Source organism: Phoenix dactylifera, unplaced genomic scaffold (genome assembly GCF_009389715.1).
Source record: "Phoenix dactylifera cultivar Barhee BC4 unplaced genomic scaffold, palm_55x_up_171113_PBpolish2nd_filt_p 000305F, whole genome shotgun sequence".
Taxonomy (NCBI): Eukaryota; Viridiplantae; Streptophyta; class Magnoliopsida; order Arecales; family Arecaceae; genus Phoenix; species Phoenix dactylifera.
Window position 1 is genome coordinate 121,742 of NW_024067779.1, and position 24,357 is coordinate 146,098.

The 24,357-nt window shown below is 37.7% G+C and overlaps 3 protein-coding genes across 5 annotated transcripts; 2 read left to right on the forward strand and 1 right to left on the reverse strand.

Moving 5' to 3' along the window:
• Positions 1–8,787: 8,787 nt before the first annotated feature.
• LOC120105525 (pyrrolidone-carboxylate peptidase-like) lies at positions 8,788–12,462 on the forward strand. The gene is made up of 5 exons (XM_039118089.1): positions 8,788–8,926; positions 9,685–10,021; positions 11,096–11,200; positions 11,283–11,330; positions 11,979–12,462. Exons 2-5 carry the CDS (start codon positions 9,755–9,757, stop codon positions 12,216–12,218), a joined length of 660 nt encoding a protein of 219 aa, XP_038974017.1. The 5' UTR covers positions 8,788–8,926; positions 9,685–9,754; the 3' UTR covers positions 12,219–12,462.
• A 1,546-nt stretch (positions 12,463–14,008) lies between these two features.
• On the forward strand, positions 14,009–16,102 carry LOC120103781 (molybdopterin synthase sulfur carrier subunit-like). Of its 3 annotated transcripts, none has more exons than XM_008813309.4 (2): positions 14,009–14,940; positions 15,590–16,102. In XM_008813309.4, the coding sequence occupies exons 1-2, from the start codon at positions 14,860–14,862 to the stop codon at positions 15,878–15,880; spliced, it is 372 nt and encodes a 123-aa protein (XP_008811531.1). In that variant the 5' UTR covers positions 14,009–14,859; the 3' UTR covers positions 15,881–16,102. The 3 variants fall into 3 exon arrangements, with proteins under 3 accessions (XP_008811531.1, XP_038974018.1, XP_038974019.1); XM_039118090.1 differs by having other exon boundaries at positions 14,012–14,940; positions 15,596–16,102; XM_039118091.1 differs by having other exon boundaries at positions 14,795–14,940; positions 15,552–16,102.
• Positions 16,103–19,578: 3,476 nt separating this feature from the next.
• Positions 19,579–22,662, reverse strand: LOC120105526 (polygalacturonase At1g48100-like). Its single transcript, XM_039118092.1, has 6 exons — positions 21,306–22,662; positions 21,050–21,217; positions 20,917–20,961; positions 20,588–20,795; positions 20,416–20,497; positions 19,579–20,318 (listed from the first exon to the last, which is right to left on the reverse strand). The coding sequence occupies exons 1-6, from the start codon at positions 21,699–21,701 to the stop codon at positions 19,817–19,819; spliced, it is 1,401 nt and encodes a 466-aa protein (XP_038974020.1). The 5' UTR covers positions 21,702–22,662; the 3' UTR covers positions 19,579–19,816.
• Between the last annotated feature and the right edge of the window lie 1,695 nt (positions 22,663–24,357).

The following is a 24,357-nucleotide window of genomic DNA, read 5'->3' on the forward strand; positions in this document are numbered from 1 at the left end:
CTTATTCTCTCTCTCTCTCTCTCTCTCTCTCTCTCTCTCTCTCTCTCTCTCTCTCTCTCTCTCTCTCTCTCTCTCTCTCTCTCTCTCTCTCTCTCTCTCTCTCTCTCTCTCTCTCTCTCTCTCTCTCTCTCTCTCTCTCTCTCCATCTCTGATATATAACAGGCCGAAGCCACTCATAGAGCCTAACACAAACAAGACTCAAATGAGGGCTGAAATGCCTGACGGATAACATCTCTCAGGTTCTGTTTTCTTTTTTTAAATGAATAACACCTTTGGAGTTTCGAACCTTACCCTCTAATTATAAGCTCGGAGGGTATATCATTGAGCTACAAGCTTAAGAACATCTTGGACAGGAGAAATATGGTGCATCTCTCAAGACCAAAATACATTTGGACTCGGCTGTCAAAATGTCTATCTTAGGCTCCTTATGAAATAAAACGGTAAATTTAAATTCAATTGTATTCAAAATGATTGCACAATTTATTCTACTTTAATTAGCAAGAATGTTTAATATTTTATAAACGCTGTGCGTCGAGTTTGTTATGATACCATTTGTCACAATTCAAAATTTTATGTAGAAAAGCTAATCGAAAGATAATTTTTTAGCTTTTTATTTCTGTATAAGTATCTAAATTTTTTTCAGCGAATAATCAATGTGGAACTAAACATGTGCACCGGTAACCCTTTATTAGGGTGCGATATTAGTTTTCCAACTATACTGATACCAACTATCATAGGATAGAACTCAGCATCAACAACAAGAAGAACAAACTAACTCATTTTTCTTCCCTCACGAGCAAGACATACAAGACTCTGAAGCACCCACATGCTGCTTTTGATAAGAAATAGACTTGTAAAACCATGCAATCAAACTCCAGTGCCCATTCTCACTGATTCCGCTCAAATTCTCGTTTCAAAACCCGGGCAATCAACCTCCATTTTCATGCATGCACAGAGAGGAAAAGTGAAATAAAGGAAGCATGATGGAGACGTCATGGAATGGAGGCCTACCGGAAGAGGTCAAAGGATCGAGCCTGGGAATTGTCGAAGGTGGCAGGAGTGATGGGTTGTGAGAACTCGTCGAAGCTGATACCCCGACGAGCTCCTTTGCGGTGAGGGTGTGGCCAAGCTTGCGCCTTGGTTTGGCCGAGCTCGGCGGTGGTGAACTGGTGATGAAACCGTCGTCGTCCCAGTCAAGTTGCCTTCACGCCTTCCTCCTCCTCTCCGGCCTCCCCCAGCCGGACCTCGTCCTCTGCACCGTTCTTGCCTCCGCCTTCGCCCGCTGCGGGCTCCTCGATGCCGCCCGCCAAGTGTTCGACAATATCCCACTTCCCATTATCCATTTTCACTTTAGATGCCAAAGGTATTTAGACAATCTTTGAAGTTTTTTAGTAAAATCCATTTAATTAAATTGAATGAAAGGATGAGATTGTAACGAAAAAAATAAGTTGGAGGACCACTTTAAGACTTTTCAAAGATAGAGGGATCAGTTTTACATCGACAAATTTGAAGGGATGTTACTATATTTTTTTTTATGTATTATCATTAGTTTTTTAATCTATTTGATTTATTTTTTTATTTTTAGATATTTTTAGTAGTAAAATTATTATTAGTTATGTGGATTTTTCATTCCGGATGTTTGATTATTGATTATTGATTTAATAGGAGTAAATGCCTTCTCTATGTAAAAGGAGCTTAATCTATGTACCTATTTTAATAGGATAGAAAATATTTTTCTATAAAATAAAAATGGAGCAAACAAGCAAAAGAGTGCTGAAAACTAGCAAGAAAGTCATGTTGCAATGCAGGCCCTAAATTAATACTATATTTTTTTTATTTATCTATATTTTGTTATTGATCTTACATTTCTTAATTTATTTTTATGATTTTTTAAATATATATTTTTTTGATTTTTTATGCATAAAAATAAATATGAGGATGTCCACATAAAAAGAATAAAAAAGATCTAAGTCTTTTTTTTATGCGAGCAACCTCGTAAAAAAAATATGTGGTATGCTTGCATAAAAAAAATTATGATTGTCAGATGCTTTTTCTTTTTATATGCAAACATTAAAAAAAAAAAAAAAAGGAGAGCAATGCCCGTTGGCCGATGCGTGCCCCACTCAGATGTAGAGGAGCGTCTCGCTCCCTCAAAAGGAAATAAACTAAAAGCCCTAGGCCGCTCCATTATTCCTCCTCCGCCAAAACCCCGACCTTCCTCTTTCCTCACTTGCCAATTTGCCATGGCCGCCTCTTCTCTACCATACTCCATCGAGATTCTCATTGTAGAAAGCTCCGGCCTAGGCCTAGAAGGCTTTAATGGGAACCATAGGCCATTCAGCCCTTTTTTCCACGAAGATCCTACGCCGTTCACCTAGATCCGACAACCTTCTCCTCCATTGCTCAGCTATTTGCACAACCTACCTTTTTTTCGGCCGCTCTTCGACATGCTAGAGTTGTGACAGAACAACGACAACAACCTCCAGCTCTGCATGCTCCTATTTTGGCTTCTCCACCACTATCGCAGTTGATATATTCATCCTGCTTTCCTCCTAGGGGTGCAAATGGGTCGAATCGGGTTGAGTCATGAGTAACCTTATCCAATATGGTTTCTTGTTCGGGTTCTAATTTTAGACCCAGATCCAACCCAATAGAGGGTCGGGTCGGGTCGGGCCACTGTTACAATTTTTGACCCAACGGATCATTTGGGTCGGATCGGGTTCATGTTAACTCGGACCCAATCCAAAAAATTTAGGTTTCGTTCGGATCAACCCATCCATGGCTTCAGAATTTGTTTGCACTCCTGTGGGTTGCGGCCTGCAGGCCCAAACAATTTTACAGATTCGGGTTAGGTCAGATTGGATCATAAGATTGAAAATCTAAAATTACCTAAATTTCAAATGAGGCGGAACAGGTCGAGTCTAAATTCAGTAAACCTAAACCTAACTCGGAAAATAGAACGAATCTAATTTTAGGATCCAATTTTAGGATCTGAGTCAAGTCGGGTCATGGGTCAACCGGACTTATTTGCAGCCTTGCTTAGTCCCTCTCAATTTCCTTCACCATTTTCACTATATTTTTCAGTTCATTTTCTCCATCTAAGCCGGAATGATAGGGTAATCACCATCCCTCACTATCAGCTCGTCTCTCTCTGCCCCCTCTTGTCTTTTCCCACCATCACTCACCGTCGAATCCTCAATCACTGATCCCTCTTGTATCAACGCCAGAAAGACAAGATCCGCTCTATTTCTTTACTAATACATGTGACCCATCCTTTTCGGATGGGATTACATTTCATTTTTTTTAAATCTAATTAATCCTGATTTGAAAGGAAGGTTGAAGATTTAGTGGTTTTGTTTTAAATTTTTTTCATCTTTTGTTTTTTTTTCAAAAATCTGTCCAAAAATAAAAAGATTCTGCATCTGCTGCTCAAATTTTTTTATCGGTTAAAAAAATAGTTTCACCATTGCTGAAGTGAAATTTATTGAAAAATTTTCATATAAAAAAAAGCCATTTTGAGCAACGTGTGTGCCACTGTCTACTCTTCTCACCAGTAATTTTTCGTCTTCTTTTACCTGGTAAAAAAACATCACAATATCACCTTGAAGACAAATCACTATGAAATTCATATATTTTTTATTAAAAAAAAGGTCACACCTCCTTGAGTGATGCGTGTCACACTATCTATACTCTCCTTTTCTCTACTAGCTTTTCAAAAAAATCAAAAGTGGGATTGGAAGGCTGTGACTCTTGACAGTAGCCACCCGCATGGACCTATCTGAGGAAAAAATAAAAAAAAAAGAATAGAGGGGAAGGTAATCGAAAGCTTAGAGGGCATTTGGTATGGAACGATCATCCTAGGATCAACGGTGATATGGGTGAAGATGGTGAGATCAGGGCCGGCCCGACCGTTAGGCGACCTAGGCGGTCGCCTAAGGCCCCGGCCCCAAAAAAGGCCTCGGCCTATCGCTGAGAATGGTTGTCAACTGTAGCCTGTCCCAATCCCATCGCCATTGACGCCATGGCTGTAAAGCTGGTAAGGTAAGGCGTAAACCTATGAACCTATCACCTATGGCATTCGGCTACGAGCTATTCCTCTTGTCCTTGACGTCTCCTTGCCTCTTTGTCCCAATTCCAACTTCCCAGTTCCCAAATCCCAGCACGGCTATTCCTCTTTCCTCCTTAGACCTCATTTGCTTCTAGCTTCTTCATTCTTCAATCTTCCTAGTTCTTTGATTCCTTCGTTCTGGGGGTGTGCTAGCGTGGGAGGGTGGATGGGAGCCAGTTTTTGTTGGTGAGCTTGTCAGTCAAGGGAGGAGAAGGGCTTGTGCGGGAGTCGGAGGGGTTTTTGGGGCAGAATGGGGTGGGGAGTTCGGAGGAGCCGGCATTGGAGGGGAACGAGGTGGATGAGGTGATGGTAAAGCCGTAAAGGAGGTGGAGAAAAAGGAGGTCAGAGCGCAGGGGGCCGGAGCTGGCGCCATGAACACCACCGGTCCACCAAGCATCTGTGGGCGGGGGTTGTGGCCGCAATGGTTTCAAGGTAATGGGATAGCTGTTTGGTAGTTTTTATCATTACTTTTCCTGTTATAGCTATTACTGGATGCTGAGTAATATGTTCCATAACTTTGCTGTGCCTTTGTAATTAATATCGTAACTTTTTTTCCTTAAAAAAATTGCATTTTGTGTTTGTTTATGGCTGCGTTGTCTCAATTGCATTTTATATCATACTTAGATACTCCATGTTGTCCTTATGATCAAAAGAGTCTTGTCTTTGGTCAGTTTTGCTGCTAGTAGTATTAACTTAATGGCCATTTGCATCTTTTTGAGCATTAGACCTTTTCTTTTGCAAATCTGAGGTTTTGCATGAATGGTCTGACAAAGGAGTTTCTTTGAGGAGTGGGCAAAGGGTTGGTGTGCCATAAGATGGAGATGTCATTCTTAATGTAGAATAAAACTATAAAAGTTTTGAGGGAGAGGAGGGGTTCGTGTGGGGAGGCGGAGGGGTTTTTGGTGTGGACTGGGGAGAGGAGACAGGAGGAACCAGCATTGGAGGGGAAGGAGGTGGATGAGGTGGTGGTTAAGGAGGTAGAGAATGAGGAGGAGGATAGAACACTGGGGGGCGGAGGTGGTGCCATGAGCACCACCAAGCATCTGTGGGTGGGGGCCTGGGGAGAACAAATATATCTTAATACATGTTTAAGAAAAAGAAAGGCACATTTTGTTACTTTTGTAAGAAGCAGCGCACACAAAATGGCTTGCAAAAAATGGTACCAATAGGTTGAGTTGGTAAAGTTGCTAGGAGTTGGAAGCCAGTGAATTAAGTTGATCTCACCTTTGGCCCAATTTCAGTTGGCTACGGGCTATTCCCCTTATCACCTATGAACCTATCACCTTCGCCCTAATTGTTTAATTTTAGAAAGTTAAAATCTTTGAATGTAAAGGATTTGAAAAATTGTTGTCTTAATCTTGAAATTTTTTTAACCATGGTGAATATTCTGATATTGATGGTCTTGATCTGTTTTCAAAATGAAAAGTTTTAAAAAAAGTTTTACAAACATAAACTAGTACCCCTATTGATACTTTAAGTTTTATAAAAAAACAATTTTTTTTCCAAATGCATGCATTGCTTATAGGATATTGTTAATAATACCTGTAATAGTTGCTTCTGCTGAAAGAAGTTTTTCAAAATTAAAGTTGATAAAATCTTATTTGTGGTCAACTATTTTATAAGAAAAATTAAATGGATTAGCTATATTATCGATTGAAAATAGTATTTTAATGAGTACAAAAGTTTGATTAGTAATTTTGCATTTCAAAAAACTACGCAAATTATTTTTAAATAAATTTTTAAAGTATTTTACACTTATTAAAAAATTTTATCATTTTTTAAAAAAAAAGGCCTCCTTTAATGAGCTCGCCTTAGGCCTCCAAATGCATTGGGCCGCCCCTGGGTGAGATCACCGTATTTGGCTACACCACGATGATCCTACGTGGCGGTGATCCTAAATCACCTCCACTTCTCAACTTACCGTCCAACTCGGTGATGAGATATCCGTCTTTGAGGTCGGAAATTCAAGATCACCCCAGAATAGTGATCCTATGGTATTATGTGGTCGGTGATCTTGGATCTCCATATCATACCAAACAAGTTATTCATGGATATCTGGAAATTTTTAATCACTGGACCATGGCCTACTAAACACATTGATCTTAGATCACCGAGAATCGAATCACCCCAGCATTTAGATCACCGTGGTGATTCTGTTGGGGTTACCAAACACCCCCAGAGGGGTTTGGAGAGGATGTCGGGAATTGTATGGGCCACAATCCTCTTTCTGATGATGTTAAATAGCCAAGGCGATAGGTTTAGTATGCTTGATGACCATTCTTTATTAGGCAGGAGACTTACGAGGCCAAGACAGAGACTTGGACTTTTGCTCCCTATTCTCGTCACTTGAGTATAACAACCCAAGGGTTTTCCTCCTTTCCTCCAATGGAGGTTTGATATATAGCTTTATGGTACACTTGATTGACTGAGGAAGGTATGAATGGAATTAAGTGCTGCTCATCCAACCTCGTGAGCCCCCACTTTTTTTTAGACGAAGTTGCATGTTTTGCTTTGATCTCATGTACTTAGTTTTTAGATCCGATACGATACTTCGACTTTTAATGATGATGTGCTTGCAGGGTTTCTAGATGCACTATTTTTTTAAATCTAAATAGTTCTGCTTTGAAAGGAAGGCGGAGGATTAACATTTTTTTTTTTTTGTTTCTTTTTAGTTCATGGAGCACACAGATGGGCAGGCTGGCGAACCTCATAGCGCAACGAACTTCTTGTGAGAATCTGTGTACAAGCGTGTGTTTAGTCTCACATCGGTTATTCGCCGAAAAGATCTTAGATATATATACAGAATGAAAAAATCTAAATAATACCTTCCGAATAGCATTTTGGGTGAGTCTTGGATTATTTCAAATGGTATCAGAATGAATCTGGCTAATAACATATGTAGATTAGGGGATACTGACGTCGGAGCTTGAACGGAGAAGTATGTGAGGATTCGTGTGCGGAGACATATGGACACGATGATGTGGCAAACCAGAAGAGAAGAAGGGGCCTGTAGAGATGAAAGCACTAAAAATGCTCTACACCCTCCTTTAATGTATGAGATAAGATTTTCATGGAGTCATTTTTACTATTGAAAGATTAGGTCCCGTATTTGATTCTCCATTAGTTTTTCTTGCAAGTGCAACACATGTAATTAAAATAATGCAGGCTAGCTAGCTTTGTGTTTTGTCCAATGGAGCATGATATTGTCCGATGTGGACATGGGTTTAAATAAATTGGTGCAATTTGATATAGTTCTTGATATTTTTCAAACTACATACAACCATCTTGAGCTACGCAAGCCGCCCCTAATAAAGCACCTAATAAAGTTGTTTGTGATGTCATCATTGAATCTCCTGCTGCACGAGCTTTTGGCCAGAAATTTCTAAAAAGAACAAATATTTCTCTCTCAGTCGCGATCAATTCCATCATGATCAAAGAGCGGTAATGTAAGCTTGCAACCACGAGCCTTTTGGCCCAATTCCATCGTCATAATCCATGGGTCCAAAAACTGGCGCCCTTCTAATCCCTTGTAATCCATGACATGAAATAAAGAAAAATTTTATATACGCCGCACCGCTATATTTCCCTCTTTTCAATTCCATACAACGTGGCATTGATGCCACTGCCTTATGAAATCTCCAGTCCCAATCCTCTCATGCCACATCGGATGGGAACCTACGTGGTGTACAATCATGTCCTCCAAAGTCCAGAAAGCAGTTGCATTATTCCTCCCAACAACGTGAAGTTCACGTCAACAGATAGAAAATAATAAAAAAGGTCGTGCCTACGTTGGTTGTCAAATAATCAACTTGTAGTGGTCATAATAGAGACCAGTTTTGACACGTAATTATTGATGGCCTGTTGGATTTATTTATAGGTGTTAGCTTTTTAATTAGAGAGATGAGATCAAATAACTATGTGGTGTAGAATTGTAGGCGCATGATGTGAGGTAGGTGGGCAAACAAGGTGGTTAGATTGGCATCCCCACAATATATATATATATATATATATATATATATATATATATATATATATATATATATATATATATATATATATATATATATATATATATATGTATATGTATATGTATATGTAGCTGTGGTGCCATTGAAACCTAACCCACTCAATGGCGCATAGAATTTTTCTTTTTTTATAGGTTCAATAACGCATCACACACGACGAGTATGAATACAGTTAACAAAATTAGAAAAAAAAATATGGCACAAAAAAAATAAAACAAACACGTAATTCTTGTAGAGAAAACCATCGAAATGATGAGCCGCATAGGTCACAATCCAGCTGGCTACATACGGAGTATGAAGTATTGGCTGTTGTATTGTTTGAAGAACTCTCCTTCTCCTACCTCTGAGAATTAAACCATTGTGAAGAAAAAAAGAAGTAAAATCATCAATGCTCATTAAAGTTAAGCTAAGAAATCTTGCATAAAATATAAAAAATGAAAAAAAAAATCTAGAAAGGAAATAAAGGAAGTAATAAAGCAAAGGAGTCATCCAAACAGTCACTTGACTCAAAGGATGTTTTGTACCGTTCTCCTCATCTTTTTACTTTTCTATATTATTAAGATCCATTAATCATTTTTTACAATTACAATGGTCTCTAGCAGAGGCCCACAGCCACTACCATCTCTATCTCTTTCCCTTTTATATTATTGCTTTCCTCCGTCATCATAGTATATATCAGTTCTAAGCTCTATCCTCATCATCCCACCAAGCCAATCTCTTTGAAAAGGATTCACTTCCTTGACAGCCAACCCCCTCCCCCCCAACCTCTTTCCCGTCATCTGAATCGTGAAAGGTGAGAGCTTTCATCTTTTATATGTTGTTTTGCTGCTAATTGTTCTGTTTCATGCCTTCTTTTTCTTGAATTTTGGGTATTGGGATCTTTCATTGGACTAATTTGGTTCATCATTCCAGTGGGCGGTGGATCGTTCTGATTATTTGGAAATTTTTTGGCTATGGTCCTCTTCAGTTATTCTTGTTCTGGATTGGGTTTTCATCCTATGATAAAAATTATGCATAATAATTCCTGGGTTTCAAATGGCCATCCCTTAATTTGGGCTCTGTTATTGTGTAGCCAGGCTTACATACTAATTCAATTTCAGATTTTGATTATGGTCTTAGTGAGCCCTTTCTTGGAAAAATATTGTGGCTTTGGTAACAATTTATCTTCTTCTTTTTTTCTTGTGAGGGAAACTTATTTTAGCTTGTTCTTCCTGTCCTCTGACATCTTGAATTTTATGATTGGTATTACTTTCAGCAATTCTTAATTCTTATATGATGGATTTTTTTTTTTTTATAAAAAATTTCTCTTCTAATGATATTTTTCCATCACTTTACTTATATGTTTACCTGGGACCCTTCTTTTTTACAATCTTGGCAACAATGTTTTTACCCTTTCAGATAGCCTGGTGTACCAATTCCTCCTCCATTTTGGTTTTATTGCTTGAGAGAATGCAATCTGTTCTCAGATGATATTTTTTTCTTTGATATCATTTCTATACTACAATTTTTGTACTGCTATACTAAGATTTCCTCCTTTATTTGCTGGAACAGATTTTTTTTCATTTATAACCAAGTTGCGAATAAAAAATACACTGTCAAGCATAGTTAATATTATCGATAAATGGGTTCAGAAGGGACTTCAGTGACAACAATTCATGTTACTGGATTCAAACAATTTCATGGGGTGTCAGAGAACCCAACAGAAACAATTGTAAGAAATCTGAAGGGGTATATGCAGAAGAAAGGATTGCCAAAAGGCCTTGTTCTTGGGAGCTGCAATGTTCTCGAGGTTGCGGGAGAGGGGGCACTTGCTCCTCTTTATAATATCTTGGAGTCAGCTGCAGCGGGCCGCGACGGTGAATCCTCAAATGCTGGGCGAGTTATTTTGGTCGGTTATCTATTTTCTTTCTTATTTCTGTAAGATCTAAGGCTTTCTATGATCATGATGATATTGGGCAAATAAGTATTTTCCAATGAAGTATAAAGAAAATAATTACCCTTAGTTTTTCTTTACTTTGGACAGCTTTTTCTTTTTTTGCTTCCTGTGAAGTTTGTTTGAAATTTTGTCTGCATCTAAACATGATAATTTATCTGGGTGTACTGTGTATCCTAATAAACAGGATTAGGTATAGAACCTTGACAGTTATTATGCACCATGAAAAGCTGGTGGTAGGCTGCTACCATTTGAACCCAGTAGTGATTTTTTACACTTTACTTGGAAGGGAAGTGACCCACCTCCCAATTGCTTGTTTGCTTGCTTCTGTATGGGAAAACATTACAAACAGCATAAGATTTATCACTTTTGTTACTTCGCTTCATTAATGCATCATGATGTTTTCAAGCCTGCCAATGTGCTTGACATAAACTGTGTTCCAAAAAGATTTGAAGGTGCTATGGGTTTAAATTTCTGTCATCAGTTTAGTCCTACAGCCTCAGAACTTTCAGTAATTGCTGTATGCAACTAACTGCTGAATTTTTGGATATACTGGCATGTTAACTTCTTCACTCAGAAAGTTTACTTCACTGTTCGGCCAACCCTGAGAAATTTTCTCCACCATAATCAAGATATGAGAACAACCTGTGCCTGTACTTATAAGTTATAACCTTTTCCAACTCCAAGACACAAAATGTGATGAATTTTAGGAAAAAAACAAGCTCACTCTTTATCCATTTTATACTATTTGCCCTGCTGAACTTCAAACATATCAAGCATACCATCTTACTGTGCAATTCCTTGATAATCTGATTTATTTCAGTTGTCTGGGAAACTTCAATCAAGAACTAACGTTTGCAATCTCTCACTGTCTATGTATTGGAAAATTTGTTCCTAAATAGCTATCGGCAAATGATGTTTCCCACATTAACATTGTGCATCTAGTTTCTTTTTTTTTTTTTAAAAAAAAAATGCATATATTTAATTTTAACACATGCATGTTTTGCTTATTAACTGGTTATCCTTCAGATCCATTTTGGAGTTAACAGTGGTTCAACAACGTTTGCTATTGAGAACCAAGCAATCAATGAAGCTACTTTTCGTTGTCCAGATGAATTAGGATGGAAACCTCAGGTAAGATATGCATATCTTGCTTTGGTTTATCATTGAATTCACCAGTTATGATACGGACTTTGGCTCTTATTTTTTCTTGCAGAGAGTCCCCATTATCCCTTCAGATGGAGACATTTCACGAACACGAGAGGTATGATGGCTATTACGGCTCATTTTAAATGTTTCATCACTATAAACTCATGAATTATTAAGGAATGAAGATTCTAGCTTAAGATCATAAAATATTTCCTTGGAAAGGGGAGTACGCTATTGTTTTATCATTATTCTTATCTTACTATTATTTTCTTTGAAACAGCGGTAGCTTTCTTTCAGATGGTAGTCAGCAATTATTTAGGATAACTTGGAAATGCGTATTCTGCTTAAGCATTACATAAGGTCTCTTTGTTTTTTTTGCAAAAAAAATAAAAATAATGTTTCTTTAGATATGAATTTGAATGGATCAAGCATAATTTTGTTCCTTGACCAAAAAAGAAAAGAGAGTTTTCAGTAAGGCTTGAGTCCTCAAAGTTCCTTTAAGAAGTATCATTCTAAAATAAAGTATGTGAATACATTTGTCATAGTTCAGTCTAGATTAAGTTATCATCTCTTTTTTATATCTAATGCAGGTTCTGTCTATTTATGAATAGGGTCAAGTAGTTTAAGTGACTTGGCAATAATATATCTCGGCACGTGAATTCTAGGCTTCGATTGGATTATACTTATCATCCTTTCGCATACAGGTGAAATATTCTTTCTGTTTGGTAGCTAACAATGTGAACCTCTTGTTAATTAAATGCAGACTTCTCTTCCAGTGAATGAGATTACCAAAGCCTTGGCAAAAATGGGATACTTGGTGATACCATCAGATGATGCTGGCCGATTTGTGTGCAACTATGTTTACTATCATTCACTCCAGTTCGCAGAACAACATGGCATTAAGTCTCTTTTTGTACATGTTCCTCTTTTTCTGACAATCAACAAGGAAACCCAGATGCAATTTGCTGCTTCCCTTTTGGAAGTACTCGCTTCCTTGCCCTAGTACCTTGATCATCTTCTGTAACATTAGTTCCCTCTTCAAAGCTGTTGGGATTTATGGCGAACCAAGGTGTCAGGCATCATAGGTAAGGATGCTCATTTGCTTGTTAGACCAAAATTGTCTCTCTTGAATATAATAATCGTGATTTGGTTGATTTGGTCAGTCTTCTACTCATGTGTCTTGGATAGATGGTCAATGGAATATTCATGTTTGATACAAGCAATGTACGGTTGCTTGAGGGTGTATATATTTGTGATCAGATTTTGCTCGAGTTTGTGCATCCTGCAAAGAACTCTTATTTGCAGAAGCAAATGTGGAACAAGTTGTGTCATTTCTGCTGAGTTCCTGCTTATGGTTTGTATGACTGCTAAGAATTCCCATCTAAGAGCTCAAATTATTGTTTTTTTTCAAGTTATAAGCAATAAAGTGAGGAAATTTCAGATCCTAAATTAATAAACTATAATAATAAATAAAATCAGTTGCTCGTAATCCTTTTACAAAAGCATATCGAACTTGTTCCTGTGAATATGGTCAAATAAACTCCATGTACATGGACAACTATAAGCTGGCAAATTTAAAAATTTCTGCTTGATTTATTCATTAGGACTTGTTGCTGTCTTATGGTAAATGCTTAGTGGAATGTTAAGCTCTAAAAGATGTAATGGAATCCTAGGAAGATTATTATTGGATGAAACCTTCAAACCCAAGACTTCATAAGTTGTTTATGAGATACTCAACATTAACAGCCTACTGCAGTGCATCAAATACATGTGCAGAGAAAAATGCTTAACTATGAACACAAAGCCCCTGCAGTTGCCTAGGAGACCTAAGGTTTCAATCATCCAATAACATCAGGATTACTGCTTATAACATCAAGTCATTCTTCATGAGTTGCTGCCTTTGAGAGCAATTGCTTAATGCTTGGCTCTTCTTTGGCAGACTTGCCATTGAAAGTTCATCAAGGTAGGTGTCTGGGTGGTTCAAGTTTTGGTGATAAACAGTACTTATCAAGGAGACACCTGTGTATTTGGAGCTGCAGGTATAACTAAGTCTGGTTGGATGTAGTTCTTGCTTCATTGTTGTTTGAGAAAATTCCCCTCATCTTTCATTTGGAATGATTGCATATCTACGGCGGCAATCTAAATATCAAATATACTCCAGAACCCCTGCCTGAACAGTTAAAGTATCAAAAGGATACCATTAAAACAAGGGAGTTATAAAAATTTCTTTTGTTCAGTTCTCTCTCCCTCTCCAAAAACAGGGAAAAAAAAAATCTTTTGCTGATTTTATTCAAGTTGTTTATTGGAGCTATATAGCTTTCGGGAAAAAGGAAAATGTTGAAATCTTTATCATGAATTCAGTGATATGCAAAAATACGGTGTTATTTGAACAATTAAGTATCAAATGGATCCCAAGAAGCAGAACAATCAGCATCTGAATATCAAAATATTAGACTGGAAATCGGTTGTAAGGCTTTTATTCCTGGTGATGGAAGCATATGAACCATTTTTCCTGAATCAATGATTATGTTCTGAAATTATTAGCAGTTTTTCATTGGCCCAGTGATTCTCCAAACTATTCTTTGGTAATTGAAATTGTCAGGGATTATTAATTGGTTTATGAATTTTACAATTTATCCATGGATTATCTGCGACTTGTTTAAGGGATACACTTGGATTACAAATTTGTACTGTTATCTGAACCGTTGGTGGTTCAATTGTTGCTTCATTTTTTCAAAATATCTAAATGTAGAAACATGTCAATTGAAATTTGAACCCACATTTTTTTTCTTAATATTCTCTTTCCTTTGTTATCCAATTTTCTTTTCGAAACTTTGGTGAAACTTTGAGATTTTATTCGAACTCCAAATCTTTGCCCTCAGCTGAATTCTTCCCAAAAAACAAAACTTGTGAATATGGTGGTGCATGTTGCAAAAATTCACATTATGAATGATAGCGGACATATTAAAGTAAAGCAAAAGACTTAAAATAAAGTAAAGCACTCTAATAAATCCAGCTTTTCCAACAACGATTTTTTTTTACCATGTGGGTATTTAGGTGATGAATGAATTCACCTCAGAATTATACTTCTTACACGATATTTCGATAGTTTTTCATAGATAACTAGAAACATTATAAAGGAGGGGCATAAAACCTAGATAGATAAATCAACATTTATACATCAAAGGAAGGGACAAAAATAGGAGCCATGAAATCAGAAATTAGTGACATTTTCTCTTTTTATATAAATCAAAGAGTAATGAAGATTTCTCACAAGTACCTGAATTCAATTGAGAAAACTCTAGAATGGATAATTTTGTACCTTCCAATGCATCGAAAAAGCCCTAAATCGAATCCGAGAAAAAGGGGCACGCGAAGTTGGGTGAAATGGAGAGAGCCAACCGAAAAACTAAGGGAGGTGTTTGTAATTTTTTCTCTTTAAATGGAGCTATATTTAAAACGTTCCATTGATAGGAGCACTTGTGGGAATTACATGGGAGTACTTTTATTGTTTACTCCCTCGATCATATAAAAATTACATATAAGTGGGACGTACTAGCCCGAGCTTTATAGGAGTACTTTTACGAATATAAATATTATACTCAACTTAGACCCGGCTAGCGGAGTACCGGAACAATGGCTATATGCGTGATTTAAATATCACATCGGTTATTCCCCCTTTTCAAGAGCGAGGGAGGTTGCGTCCATGGCAGAAGAATCCAAAGGTGAGATTTTTATCCTATTATCTCAGCTCAAATTCTAGGTTTTTCGGTTCCATGTCTTTCCCTTCTCCCCTATATCAAGTTTCTCTTTTTTGGTTTCCAGTCTCCATCGAATTCTAGGGTTTCCATTTGATTTTCGAATTTCCGGTGGATTATAGGGTTTTCATTTGATTTCTGATTTCCAGTCAGTTTTACGGTCTTTTTAACAATTTTTTTTTATCTTGTAACTCGCCTCCAGATTTTTCTATCTATCTTGATTGCCCGTTAGCTTCATTTTTTGTTTTGTTCCCGTATTTTATTGGGAATTTATCCGTGCAAGCAATTTGGTGATTCTTATACTGATCTTTTAGCTTCCTTTCTGTTAGATAGTTCTTGATTATATGAATTCCAGGCTTTTGTTTTAACTTCTGGACCTTTGTCTGGGCTGTAGGATCTTTTAATCCTTTTTTCATCTGGATTATTAGGTCGTGGTTCATGGATTTAGTTATATAACGGACTGAAACATGAGAAAGTTATCCACTTTAATGTTTCTTCTTTAAAGTTAGTGATATATCAGATTGAAACATGATAAAGTTACCAACTTTAATGTTGCTTCTTTAAATTTATGCAACCAGATGCTTGTGATGCTAATAAAGCTGTTGAAGTGATCAAGATGCAGAAAACAAGCGACATGGCGGAGATGGAAGTGGGTCCATTGATCCAGGTTAAGGTCCTCTTCTTTGCGAGAGCTCGAGAACTTACTGGATTGACTGATATATCTCTTCTAATGCCACCACGAAGCACAGCCCGAGACTGTATGAGTAAGCTTTTAAATAAGTTTCCGAAATTAGAGGAAATATATAACTCCATGGTTGTGGCACTGAATGAAGAGTATGCTCCAGAATCAACAGTTTTGAGAAACAGTGATGAGTTAGCAATTATTCCACCAATTAGCGGAGGCTAAATAACATCATGGGAACAAATGCTTGGTTTTTGTATCATTGTTGAATCTTATTGCAAATGGTTGCCGTTAAAAGATTATGTTCTTTGATCATATCTATTAATTCTGTTATGTTCTCATGGAGAAGGATTGTCAGAATTTACCTTCCATCTTGTAATGGAAATTTGCTCAAATACTGTTGTTTATAGAAGGCAAATATAATGTGGAGGATTCTTTTTATTTTTCTTTTTTTTTAATGAGGCATTTTTAAAAAGCTTTAGTTAAGTTTTTCATGTCATGCTCAAGGCTCTTGCAAAATGCCTTGAGGCTTATGAAAAATGATACAAGGCAAGTTATAAATATCATAAGAGAGGTTTGTGTGAATTTATGTCTAGTAGACTAATTATGACTGATGTCTTGTTGTAATATGAGAGGAGGCATGCACATTAGGCTTGGAGTTTTCTCATTCATGCCCTTTTTTATGCCAAAGATGGGAAAAAGCTTATAAAACCAATTGTTAATAAAGATGGGAAGAAGCACTTCAAACCATTTGTCAATAAATTGAAACTTACGCCACAAACCTGCCAATGCATTAAGAACAAAAGGTCCCGGTGTATGGGCCAGGACTAGCAGTAGGTTGAAAAGGAGAAAAAAGAAAAATAAAGTAGAACTGAAAAATCAGGTGTCTGGGATAGGCATTTTTGAAAACTAGGATCTTCTTCCTTTTCCAAAGGCAAAATACTTCCATCCACAGTAGTGTAAAACAGTTGATATCATCAACCACCTCACTTTAATTCTTGTTTGATTATTGTATCTAGACTCATGTTTCAAACTTAATGATGTAAAATATATGTTTGTCTACAATGACAGTTTTCATCGGGCATTGTAGTTTGTGATCTTGACAAAAGTTTCTGCAACCTAGGTATTATGGGTTCAAGACATGAAAACAATCTTTTCACATGCGGAGGTAAGGCTGCGTACGTCTGACACTCCCAAGACCTTGGAGTGGTAGGAACCTCTTGCACTAGGAGGTCTTCTTCTTTTTAAAAGAGATATAGAGAGAGACTTCTAATTGCCAAGCAGAGAGATGTTACCAATAGGATCAGTCCTAGGTCACATATAACCAAGTGTACGACAACACCTATTTTCCTTACCCTGCCCTTCTTTTGATGTGTTCTTTTTAGATTTTCAAATCTTTCAGGAAAATCCATGAGGTCTATGCCTCGTTTCATAATGAATCTGAGTTCCTTTGCATTTTAGAAATTGGCCAAAGGCTTATACTTATTTCATATCTCATGATAAGGTAATGAAAAGAAAGCACTGGCAATTTCTTTTCTAAGGATCAATTGGCTTATAGTTTTGATGGATTTTGGTATAATAATCTTTGAGAAGATTTGACGGGCTCTTATTTTAGATATATACTAAATTGATATGTCAGTATTATGCAATTAATTTTTATTTATATAACCTTAGGATCTATTTTCTTTCTTTATTGTTCAGAATAGGACATCTAATTGTTTACCTTAAAAAAAGGTGACTTCATGAATAAGGAGGGATTCAAAAATATTTAAATGCCAATTTGGACCCCTTAAGAAAAAAACTTTAAGAGACCCTTGACTTGCATAAAATTCTTGCAACCTTTTAGGAGGCAGCATGTAATTTTGTATTAATCATAAAAATCCAAGAGTCTTTCTTTAATTCGTTTTCAATAACATTCAACAGCTTTTTTTTTTCTTAGTAGTTTCTTCTCTGTCCTTCTTGTCTGATTTTTGTCACCCATTTGTTTTAGGCCTGTTTATATGTGCTTCTCTCTCTCCCCCCCTCTCTCTCTCTCTGTCTCTGCGCGTGCATTCATGCGTGTTCTATGTGTTTCCATATTAGATTTTCTGTGCTTTTCTGGAGGTGTAATTCTTTAATCTCTTTGTTATTCAGTAACTTTTTGGTTCTGTTAAGTTTCTTAGCTCCTGGTTTCCATTCTGTTTGTGCCCCTGCACTCAATTGTACAAGGTGGTTCTAAATGATTTTTTCGGTTTACTCTATACATGCAGTACCTTTCTTTATCTTAGGTGTGATTTTTTCTGTTTGTAATATATGCATAGGACAGAATCGAACAATATATATATATATATATATATATATATATATATATAATTCCTGGTTATTTTTTAAAAGTTGCTTACTTTTTCCTCAAACACTTGGCATTTGCTAGCTGCCAGTTGATGGTAGGATCCAAATAACTGATTGGAGCTAATGCTGTAAGATTTGTTGTAGTATTGTTTATGTCTATTATTTTTTCTTAATTGTTAAAGGCTTAAACCCTAATGAATGTGATCATTATGAACAAGTTAGTCTGCTGAATTTGAACTAGTCCCGTCATGCAGAGCGCCGAGACTAGTTTAAAGATGGGTGCTAATAGAACCATCAGTCAATATTAATCAGTAACAATATGTACAAATATATGAGCAGAAAAAATAGAAAAAATAAAAACTACTAGTCATATACCATGGACTAACACATAGACTAATTTTAGATGATTAAAGTGCGCGATTGGAGCTGCTTCTACTTTGAATTTTATTTTTGAAAATAATGTCAACTCTTCAAGCTAAAGAATAGCAATTAATGATGTGCAAAAAATAGCAGAGCTATCTGAATAATTAAAGTATCAAAAAGTTAGGAGACGCTGTTGTAGTTTATCATCGGAGGACTTACATGTAAAAGTTCTCGCGTTAAGTTCGAACTTGTCTCGGCAGACAGATTGCCGAGGCTGCTTCGAGCTTTTGGTCTAATTTTATGGATAACCCGCTAGGGAATGTTAATATTGCATACAAGTTAAGGAGTTAGATATGAACTAGTGCTTGCCAGGCCTAGCACAATCTTTTTATGAGTCCTTTTATGGAGTAAACCCTAAAGAATATGCATTCTACAAATAAGTTGGTCTGTCGAACTTGAGTTAGCCTTCGCATGCGGAGTGCCGGGACTAGTTAAAAGAAGGGTGGCAAAAAAATCATCAGTCAATACTACTCAACAATCATAAATACAGCTATTAGTAGACAAAATAAATAAATTAAAATTGGAATTAAAAATATCAAATCATATATACCATGGACTAACCTGTAGGGCAAGAAGTTCCCTAAATGCAACCATGTCACTAAGATAAGGAAAATTTTAGATGATACCATGGGTTTCTTCAAGAGTTGCTTCTACTTTTCTATTTTATTCTTTTTTTTCCCTTGAGAAATACCATGGGGAAATCTCTGCTAGAAATTGAATCTTGGGCCTCTTTAGGTATGAGAATCCGTACGGTCGTGTATATAGTCCCATATTACCTATGCACTGAGTAGATATTGGATACTTCTACAGAGCTAAAGAACCCAAATAACACCTTCCGGCTAATCTTTTCGGATGAGGTCCTGGGTTGTAACAAATAACTTATGTGGGCTGGGGGACACTGTAGTATGGGTTCATGAGAGCTAATCACAGACCGATCATGGTGTTTGTGATTAGATTTGAATGGATTTGGGCCTTTAGATGAGGATGTCATGATTTAGATGGAAGGAGTGTGTGAGAATCCGTGCGGGAGTCCTACATCAGGTATACGTTGGATAGATCTTGTATACTTGTATAAGGCCAAGGAACCCAAGTAACATCTTCTAGCTAATCTTTTTTCGGGGGTTGTGATAGTAGGGTTGAAGTTGCTTCTACTTTTCTCTGCACCTTCCATGTACAGGCACACAAATATTTGCTGCTTAAACTACCTGAACTCATAACACTTTGCAGTAAGCCCATACATAATATATTCCAATCAATACATGAAAACGAACTCCATGAGGGCGCCCAAGCATGACTAAATCCCCACAACAGTCACACATATGAAAAAAATAAAGGGCTGACCATATGGGTCTTGAGCTCTGTCCATGTTTATTGTGTCTCTAAATTGCTATAGCTGAAGCACTAATAAGTTCAGCAAACTAATCTAAGGTTCTCTTTGACGGACTGAGGCTCCCCTTCCTGCAAGCAAGAGATGGGTGGAATTGTTAGTGTCTCCATGCTCCCATAGGCATTCCAACAAAAGGGGTCATCCACCAACTCTCCATCAAATGGGAGCAGCTCCACCTCAGACATGGTGATGTTGGTACACGGCACGGTGTCGCTGCATGCAAAGTGTATCGGCGGGCTCCTAACATCATACGTCCCCTTTATGTTCATGTACGAGACGTCCGTTACGTAGACCGCCGATGTTTGATTCATGCACTGCTTGGTTAGGCAGTAATACTGGTCTATGATGATGCAGTTCCTTACATTCTCCATGATGACGTTCTCAAAGCTAATGCTTGTTACTGAGCCCATCCCACCCTGCCATGTCTTGATCCTGACCCCATTATCAGAGTTCCTAATCACTGCATTCTTGACGCTTATGTTCGAAACGCAAGCCTGCGAGTTGTGCACGCCGAGGCTCCCGATACTGTGTGATATCATTTGGATAATTGGATTGCAATGAGAAGATCATAGCAACAGATAGGTGGCAAAGAATTTAAATTCTGTATGAGAAGTTGGAGTACCTTATGCCATGGCTAGGCCCACAGGTAACATTTTCTATGTCGACATTAGAACAACCAGTACCGATGGAAATGCAGTCATCACCTGTTTTGATCGTCGAACACTCTGTTTAATAAATAATGTTTGCCGCTTGAAATGAATTCATTGTGTGATTGAGCTAAGGAGAGCTGTTACCATTGCCTATCATGGAATTGTAGATGCTGACAGACTTTGTGTTCTCGATGTGGATACCATCAGTGTTAGGACTAAGGGCTGGGGAATTTATTTTGATGCCTTCTATGTGCACTCCTTCGCAGCCATCAAATTTGATATGGAATTGAGGGCTGTTCTCGATCCGTAGGTCCTTCACAGTAAGATTACTGCTCATGAAGAACCTAATCAACTGTAAAAAGGAAAAGAGAAACCAAAAGTTTAAAGAGTTTTTTACACTGTTAAAATGAAACCCAATATGATTGGAAAGATCCAAAGAAACAGAAACAAATTATACTGAAATCGGTGCTTACCGCCGGGCTATCGCAAGGTCCAGGCAATGTAGTACCATGTGGCCCCTGATTTGGTATTAGATTAAAGAATTAGTTCTCAACGAGGCTAGACTCCTACTTACATAATTTGCATGAGATCAAGAGTGTGACATACTCTGTGAGGTTTACATGGGAGGTTCCACCAATCCTCGCCATTGCCTTCGATGGTTCCTTCTCCCCTCAGAGTCAACCCATCGAGTTTATAGAACACAAGCCACTGGTGCTTGCTATCAGATGCCGGCCAGCAGTCAGGACCATCAGGGGGCATCAGTACTCCATCCACCTATACTAGTACAGCTACTATAAGAACTCAGTTCAATCTGAGAGAGAGAATGAGGCATTGCTGAGGGACTTAAAGTCTATATGCTTACCTGAAACACAAACCCGGGCTTGCATGGCCCTGAAAAGATTGTGGAAGTGATCATGAAGTCGCCATCTGATGGCACAAGAAGTATGCCGGATTCAGCGGCACACGCAGCCTTCCAAGCTGCTCGAAAGGCTTGGGTGTCATCGGTGGATCCATCGCCAGCAGCCCCGAAAGACCTCACATCAAAAACACAAGGCTCCGAACTAGAATTATAGAAGTTATCACTAGCTGTTGGAGGATCAGCAGGGGAGAGCTGAGGGGGCTGAGAGATGTAGTTTCCACTCTCTTCATGACTTTTCTTGTGCTTGTGGAAATGTTTCCTTCCACTTGAGCTCTGAAGACTTAATAGCAGGAATGTGATCGCTGTCAAAATGGAAAATGACACACGAAATATCGCCATGAGCTTCAGAGAATAAGAGGAACAATAGTTAAGGGACTTGGAAGATTTGAATTGAACGAGAGAAAAGGAGAGGAGGGAAAGAAAGTAGTATAGCTGGTAGAGGGGAGTAAATTGAAGGGAAGGAGTTTAGTGCTGAGAGGTGAAGGCTATCACAGGGTCAGGGTGCTATGTATGCCTCTGGGGTTTATAAGGGGGCAAAAGACTCCCCATGAGAGGGCGACATGTGTCTTATTGATTGGATCATCATTGTCTAATGTTCTGCTCCACTTCACATGAATCTATAGAATCTCTCTCGCTCTCTGCGCTTTTAGGCCTTGGTCTGAATGTGACAAAGACTATTCGCCATTCTCTTGGCTTCCAGACAAAAGACTACGCTTTCCAACTATAGACTTGTGTTGAAGAACAGGGCATGAGGTTATATTATTAGTAAGTGGGGGTACAAGACGACTCATATAGGTTATTTTCAAAATTTGAGTAGAACGGTAGAAGCTTCTAGGGATTCACAAGTGGTTATTATAGTTGGCTTTTTTGTTTTTCTTTTTGTAGCATCACATTTTAGAATAATGTTTCAAGAGGAAGCAGAAGATATATAGAGCTCATGACACACTAAAGTTGCACTGCCTTCATTACAATTTAGGAAACAAATTGAACAAGTTAAATTGGATATGCTTACCAGCAAGTGATACGTATTAAAATGCAATGCAGTGAAGTTCTTTTTCTTGTAAATTGAAGTTCTTCATTTAAGTTTCGCAAGCACCGCCGACTACATTTTGGTTTTTTATGAACGTAAATGATTAAAAAAAAGGCATGCAACTTTAGCATATAATGACACATCTTTAAGGGTAGTGTCATCATTTACATAACACTGTCTTTTGTTATTATCTGTAAAATTGCGGTTCATGTAATATTTTTAGTCTGGCCATGTATCATGCTCCCATTACCCATTACACTGATATAAACTGAGGTTACAGTATATGACGATGATGATGATGATGAAGCTATTACTATGACATATATTGAGAAGCAATTACTTTTTTTTTATTGAAATAGTGCTATGCACCAAAGATTTATTAAAATCCAGCATATTTCAAGGTTCAGTATTCTCATTTGAAGAGAAACGTAGGAATATGGAGGATTCCACAAAGAAAGAATGAAAGAGATCGATGGGGGCCTTAGAAGAAACAGTGGTGGCAAGAAGAGAGTCCCGTGACCTTAGGTCGTACTTCTGCCTCTCTCGTGGCCGAGAGCGCAGCAAAAGGTGGCGAGAAGAGACAACAGAATTTAACGAGTCACGGGCCGGCCGGGTCTCCGCATGACGAGATCGACTGAAAACTCCTTTACCTTGGCGTCCTCTCACATGCCCTGACACAAAAGACTAATAAGAATAGCAGTTTGAATCAGCACGTGATTAAGAAAAAGATTGGAGAGAGAGAGAGAGAGAGATAGGGGAAAGGCAATTCAACTCCAAGAGTTAATCATGAGAGAATATTAAGCTATAAATGAAAAAAATATAATCATATAGACTTCTCTCATTAAACTAGTAGACATGATCATAACAATGATACTGATGCAGCCACATACAATGAATTTTACAACCAAAGTGTGATGTGTGGATGTCTTCTAACTTTAATTCAATCAAAGCTTGTCCAGGAGCACGCACTGGGATCGCAAAGATTCTTATTCTCATAAACACTTTTTTTTTTTGTTGAGGAAAGAACTACTATTTGTCAGTACTATCTGCATCCACCACCTTTTGTTTGAAAAATTGAAGGGGTCAGGTGCGTATTCTTTATGTAGCCATAGATATGGCTGTGGTCTTGCTCACGGATGCTAGAGGGGCTGCATAAAAGCTAATAATTGTGTCTGTTTCTGAAGGTCACGGATGAATTGGATGATGTTAGGGATGATGCTTGTGATTTTTTTCCCCCTTTTGTTTTCGAAATGCTTGTGTAGCTATCACCAATGGGCTGTCATGGTGGTTGGGCTCCCTCTCCTTTATTTAATAGCTCTAAGCTTAGCTTTTCAAGAAACTGATTCTTCCTCCCATACTTCACATGAAAGATTCTGAAATTCCAAGCTGATCTCTCTCACCCACCACCCATGCTGGTGCGGTCTTTTTGGTTCACGGGTCTATGTGATATGGAGTTACGGACAGGTAAAAGGACAATAGGAAGTGTATCATAATATAAGGCTGGAACTCTTCATTTCAAGACATTTAGTAGTACATCAGATTGCCACAAAGCTAGTTTTCATTAGCAGTGTTCAGAGGGAGGATCTATATATATATATATATGCCTTCAGTTGTTGAAGCATAAGGTGGGGGGTGGGGTTTGGTTGTAGCTATGGAAAGTATATATGTAGGTCCATTTAAGGATATGGCATCTATTCACATGGACGGTGATTGATGTCGGCGGTACAATTAATTCATATCAGAGTAGTACCATTAATTCATTTGATGATTCAAGACTTATATGGGGCTTGGTACATCGATCATGCTATGTATTCCAAATTCCAATACTTGAAATCAGAACTTCAAAATCAGAATTTTGAAAATAAATAAATAAATTAAATGATCGATTTAAATGCTCAACATGTAGTTGATCATAGGTGGGTGGGAGTAATTAGATTCCTTAATTATGTTACAAATTAATGTCAA